At 52.1% G+C, this 6000-nt stretch overlaps 1 protein-coding gene across 1 annotated transcript; it reads left to right on the top strand.

The window, feature by feature from the left end:
• Positions 1-1496: 1496 nt before the first annotated feature.
• On the top strand, positions 1497-4864 carry VAMP8 (vesicle associated membrane protein 8). Its single transcript, XM_046663545.1, has 3 exons — positions 1497-1650; positions 3000-3158; positions 4415-4864. Exons 1-3 carry the CDS (start codon positions 1648-1650, stop codon positions 4553-4555), a joined length of 303 nt encoding a protein of 100 aa, XP_046519501.1. The 5' UTR covers positions 1497-1647; the 3' UTR covers positions 4556-4864.
• Positions 4865-6000: the final 1136 nt, after the last annotated feature.

The following is a 6000-nucleotide window of genomic DNA, read 5'->3' as shown; positions in this document are numbered from 1 at the left end:
AACATGTCATCAATATATAAAACTACTAATGAGATAGAGATATTTACATTCTTTTATTCATAATAAGTCTGAAATCTGGTTTGTATTTTACTCTTAAATCACATCTCATTTCGGACTAGGCACATGTCAAGTGCTCAACAGGCACATGTGGTCAGTGGCTTCTGTATTGGACAGCACAAGTATAGATCAAGGATTCTGACCTGCCTCCACTTGGCCATGTTGTAGCCTTTCTAAGGATGGTGAGGAGTGGGGCAGCCACATTCTCTGTGAAAGCAGGCTGGTACTGTCCACCAAAATTCAGGGCTGCAAAATATGATCATCTAATTGGGAATAAGATTTCATTATAAATTAGAATAAAGTGTCTCAAAATGCTACAGAGGTCCAAAATTTTATTAGACCTTTTAAAAAAGTATTTGTTAGAGGGACTGGCCCTGTGGCCGAGTGGTTAAGTTCACGCGCTCTGCTGCAGGCGGCCCAGTGTTTCGTTGGTTCGAATCCTGGGCACGGACATGGCACTGCTCATTCAAGCCATGCTGAGGCGGCGTCCCACATGCCACAACTAGAAGGACCCACAATGAAGAATATACAACTATGTACCCGGGGGGGCTTTGGGGAGAAAAAGGAAAAAATAAAATCTTTGAAAAAAAGAAAGTATTTGTTAGAGAAGCTGACATTTCCCCCTTGGAACTGGGATGGGACAGGAATGTTCCCTTCTGCATGTCTCTGTTACTGTTCTGACTTGATAAACACCATCCGGGAAGAGTGGATTTTCTCTGGCCTGGAGCCCGGTTGGTGGAAAAATCCTTTGTCCCGGGCCCCCTCTCTGGTTTATAGGGCAGTCCTCTGACCATTTTTGAGTGGGCTCACCAACTCCCATGGTGGCCCCTGAATGGAAATGTAGGATTGTTGAATTTTGGAAGGAAGGGAGCTGTTGTTTCCTGATTTGCACAGTGGACAGTCCTTCAGTCCAGGCACTGCGCTGGGCACATTACCTGTGCAATCCTTTTACTCCTTACCAGCGCGCTCTCATGTCTGCATCAGCACCTGCAAAACCCAGAGAGGCAAAGAGGTTCACTCAGGGTCATGCAGCTAGTAACTCAGACTCTGACACCAGAGTCCGGATCACAGCATTCCATTTGGGAGTTTTAGTGCTGTCTGCCCACCCACGGACATGGGAACAATGGCTGTCCAGCAAAAAATGTTCGTATTTCCGTTTTGTTTCCCTGTGAACTAGGCCGGGCAGGGTGCTTACAGTCGATTTCAGTCTCTAAGAATTGGGCTCAGGTATTCAGGAGATGAAAAAAGGAGATGGCTGCCCCTTCCATATCAGGAGGCCCAGCCTCAGGAAACCTAGGAGGGCTGCTTGATTTTTTTTTTTTTGTTCCTAAGCAGTTAAAAAGACCTTTGGTGCCAGGGAGCCCTGTTGCTTTAAGCCTAAGCCCTGGTTTGGGAGGAGACTAGGAGGGCAGTAGAAGGTGTCCGCCTACCTGGGGGAACCTGCGTGAGGTGTGTCTGGAGCGGCTCGGGATGGGAGGTAGACGGGGGCGGGCTGAAAGTTGGAGCAAGCAGGAAGTGAACCGAGGGCCGCCCCAAGAGGAAACAGACTAAGCAAGTTCAGCTGCTGACAGGCCCCAGCCGTTCGGAGACATGGTGAGTGAGCTGGGAACTAGGAAGGGGCTGATTTAAAGACAAGCCAGAGGGGCCTGTGGGCTGGGGATCGGGAAAGGAGAGTTGGTGGCAAAGTCAGCGGGTTGGGCCGGCACTGACTGTGGCCTCTGTTCTTTCATGACTTGGCGTCACAAAGCTCTGAGCTGCCCTGGCGGGTGTTCCTCCTCCTTCTAGACTTCCTTCCCTGACCTCAGTGCTGGCCTGGAGCAGGCCTTCGGTGGATGGGCTTGGGGAATCCGAATTCCAGGCAGTGAGCTGCCGAGCGAGCGGCCCTTCATCTCCTCCTCCAGCCCGCGCGGTCGGCTGGGTGTTGTGACACTCTGGGCAGCGCCTCTGCTGTTCCCAGCGCAGATTCCAGCCCAGCGGCAGGAGCTCTTCGCCTCTGCCTTTCACTTTATCCCTGTACAGAAACTCCGAATATTTGTCTCTCCTCCAGTCCAGGGAATCGGCCTCCCCTCCATAAACATGAGGAAGAGAGCTAAGGGTTTGTAAAAGAACCAGAAGTTGGTTCTCTGCGATAATCTAGTTTGGATCCACACCCCTGGCCTGTGTCTGGAGGTCCTGTGGGTCGGAGAGGGAGGAGCTTAATAACGTTTTTCCCTCGTTTAAAAACCTTATCATGAAGCGTGATGATGAGGCATCAGCCAGAGAAGACTTGTTTTCTCTTTTCTCCACTGCCCAGCCTGCTGCTTTTATTTAATGTCTGCTTAAGCAGGCAGTGGCATGGTGCCTGCGCCTGGTACTAGGTGGTGGGGAAAGCAGAAGTTTGTGGCCCAACGGCTCTCTCTTGGGGCCTTGTGAGGATACTTGGAGCCTAGTTGCTGTTGCTCTGGGTCACAGCAATTAGGCTGCCCGGGAGGCCAGAGGCGGAGCGGCTCTCCAGCTGATGTCTTGGAGAGAGGGAGAGTTGGGCTAGGTGAGGGCATTCTGCTGGCCAGCACAGACGTTTATAATAAGGACCCTGTGGGATCTGGGAATTGGGAGATAGCGCCGGGGTTCTGCGTTGTGAGATGCCAGCTCAGCCGTCTTCTCTGACCCTCTCTGAGGAGCAAAGAAGCAGTGGAGAGGGATTAGTGGTATGCCTCTCTTCTTTGTCAGGGAGGGCCCAAGAAGAAGTTTGATCTGGTCTGTCTAGCGACAGCTCTCATCTTCTGGGGCTTAAATATGCATTTAGTTTTGATTACATGAGTAATACATGAAAACATTCTCTTTGTAAACATTTCAAGCTTTACAAAGTGCTAGGCCCACTTTAGGTCTTCCCCTCCTCTAGCCTCTGAGGCTGAGTCTCAGTTCCTCCACTTGGCCCGATTAACCCCTGTGTTGCTGTCCAGGAGGAGGGCAGTGGAGGTGAAGGAAATGATCGTGTGCGGGACCTGCGGAGTGAGGTGGAGGGAGTCAAGAATATTATGACCCAGAATGTGGAGCGGATCCTGGCCCGAGGAGAAAACTTGGACCATCTCCGCAACAAGACAGAGGATCTGGAAGCCACAGTGAGATGGAGAACCCACGGGAGCGAGAAAAAGAGAGCAAGGGAGGGTTGTTGGGGGTTTAGGTTTGGTGGTATTGGGAGCAAAATGGCTAGGAGGGAAGTCTGCCTTTTCACCTGTCTTAGGAATTGATGGGATCTGAGTCCCCACCTCTGATTCTGCTCTACCCCGCTGATCGGTACTGGGGTCCAGGGAATGCGTCCAGTGACTGGGGTTGGGGCACAGGGGCTGACCCTTGGAGGCGTTTTCTGAGACAGATAGATGGCTCATCCAGCCCGTGCTTTCTTAGGCTTCTCTCCTATGAAACTGATTTTCCCTTTGAAGGCTGCCATTGACAACCATTTGGACCTCACCTCCCCAGGACAAAAATATTGGCTCTGGAAAATCCTCCCTGGGCCTTTGACCTTTTCCAGTTCTTAGGCCCGGGGTGGAAAACTGTTAGAGTCTTGCTGAGTCCGCTTTAAAAAGAAGCTGGGAAGCGCAGTGAGTCTTTGATGCCGAGGTCCTTGCTGGCTGAAGGCTAGAATAATATCTCCCACACATCTTGCTAGATCTCATTCTTCTCTCTCTCCAGTCAGCTGCTCAGGGAGGGAGTAACTTTCAAGTTCAACAAAGGCTGGACCTAGGGTTCTATGTCTATGGCGAGGGACTGGCTGTGGCTTTCTGAGTCCTGTGTGTAATCTTGGGTAGAGCTTCTTTTTCTTCCTGGGACTCAGTGTTTCTTTCTGCAACCTTACCTGGGGAGCATGGCCCAGGGAAACTTAATTTCTGCAACTCAAGTTGGGAGAGGAAGAGCAGTTTCCCTCACTTCCAACCTCCGTATTCCCCTGGTCCCCCTTCAGCTTCAGCAGTCCCCATGGGCAAGGAGACATGGAACCAACGAAAGGTGCCCACCTGGAGCTTGCACCCCTCGGCCCCAGTGTCTGCCTCCCAACGGCGGACTGTGCTGCCAGTGTTGTGTCCCTGGGTGTGAGCGAGTGTAAAAGGCCCTTTACTGGGCATGACCAGTGCAGGGGTAAGAAGAGAAGCGGGCAGGCAGGGGCCCAGGGGGAGCCCAAGAATTCTAAACTTGAACCTGGCCCACCAGATTGTTATGAAGGTATATTTGTCAAGGTAGGAGGACAGAACATGTTTTTATTTAACAGTCTGTTACCTCAACTTTACCACTTCACTGTTTAGGTGTATCGCACATGGGCCCCTGTTTGTACTCCTGTTCCAGTGGGAGGCAGCTCTGGCTCACTCTACCTTATCCCCAACAGTCCGAACACTTCAAGACCACGTCGCAGAAGGTGGCTCGGAAGTTCTGGTGGAAGAACGTGAAGATGATTGTCCTCATCTGCGTGATTGTTTTTATCATCGTCCTCCTCATTGTGCTCTTTGCCACTGGTGTCATCCATTAAGTAACTTAGGGAGCCCCCTCCCACCCTGCCCTCTTCCTTGGGGCAACCCTCCATAACCGGTGCCACGAGGGGCCCTCTCTCCTACTCTTCTCCACAGGGAATGCTGCTCGGTCCTCCTGCCCCTCACTTTGAGGCGCGTCTGCCACAGTGTCTGCCCCAGGGAGCACTTTGGTCCCCGAGAAGGAGAGAGCTGGACTGTGATTGCATTTCATGGGTCCTCAGAGTTGGCTGGAGAGACCCAGAGGGCCCAGCTTGTGGCTGGGAAACTGCTGGTGGCCGGTGGGCAATAAAGACCTTTCAGTATCCCTACATGTGTGAGGCACTTCCTCCCTTTCCAGTCCTCCTTTGGACCTTCTATTTCTTTTCTCCCTTAGAACACCCTCTGGCTAAGGTTCTCCTATCTGAAGCCCAGGTTGTTGGAGAGCATATGTTTGGAGAAGAAAGACGGGGCCTCCCTGTCTTTCTTCATTCCTCCTTATTCTGTTCATTGTCACAGGTCTCACGAACAAGAATTTTCTGGGGGTCTTGGCATATGGAAAATTCAAAACCTTCATGGCATTTTAGCGTGGTGTGCAAGACTCCTAAGTGTCCCCCTTAAGTCTTGCCATGTCCCTTTATTACTTTTCTGCTGGAACTGTTAGCCGAGACATGAGGTCTACCTGGACAGAGCATTTAGGGATCTGGGTAAAGGCCTCCTTGCCTTTTGTCTGCCCCTGCCCTTCTGGGACTTAGCAGGGCCTCTGGGTCTCAGCTGTCCTGAGGGGGCGAGCATCTCTGCTCCATGTCCCGTGGCTGGGCACAGTCAGTGTCACAGGACAGGGCCTGTGGCCTTCCTTCCCCTCCATGTACAATGGGCCTCTCTGTCTTTGGGCCTCCGTCCTCCCCACCAGGTTCCACCGTCATTGTCACTCTTTCCAGTGCCCAGTCTGCATTAGTTCGGGGGAAGGGTTCTTGCCATCTCTGTTCCTATTTCCCCCATAGGCTTTCTAGCATTGAAAACAACCTGTTTTGGGGAGGGAGTGTGGAAGGGGAAGGGTTGGGAGATAGGATTTGGGACTCATACTGGCAAGTCAGGTTCTGGAATCATGCTCTGAAAACTGGGGAGGGAGGGGGAAAGCATGGAAGAGACCCTTGGGGAAATCTTTGCCACAACTGTGTCCATTCTCTCTCTCCTCAATCCACTCCTGGACTCGAGGTCTAAGGAACTGGGATGAAACCTCTTCTTTGGGACCCAGACAGTCCAGGGTGGGGGTCAGGTCTGTGCTCTCAAGGGCTCAACCACAGGGAGGGAAGCCCTCAACCCCCTTCCTCAAGAGGGGCCACATTTGAGATATGGTGACATCGGGTGGGGTGGAGAATCGGTGACTGGTGACGTCTCTGCAGCAGTGAGAGGAGAAGGTATGGACGGGGGATTCACCTAGGGAAGGCTCTGGAAGGGCCACCAG

The sequence above is a fragment of the Equus quagga genome, chromosome 5 (assembly GCF_021613505.1).
Source record: "Equus quagga isolate Etosha38 chromosome 5, UCLA_HA_Equagga_1.0, whole genome shotgun sequence".
In the NCBI taxonomy this organism is placed as follows: Eukaryota; Metazoa; Chordata; class Mammalia; order Perissodactyla; family Equidae; genus Equus; species Equus quagga.
This window is presented reverse-complemented; position numbering and strand designations above follow the sequence as displayed.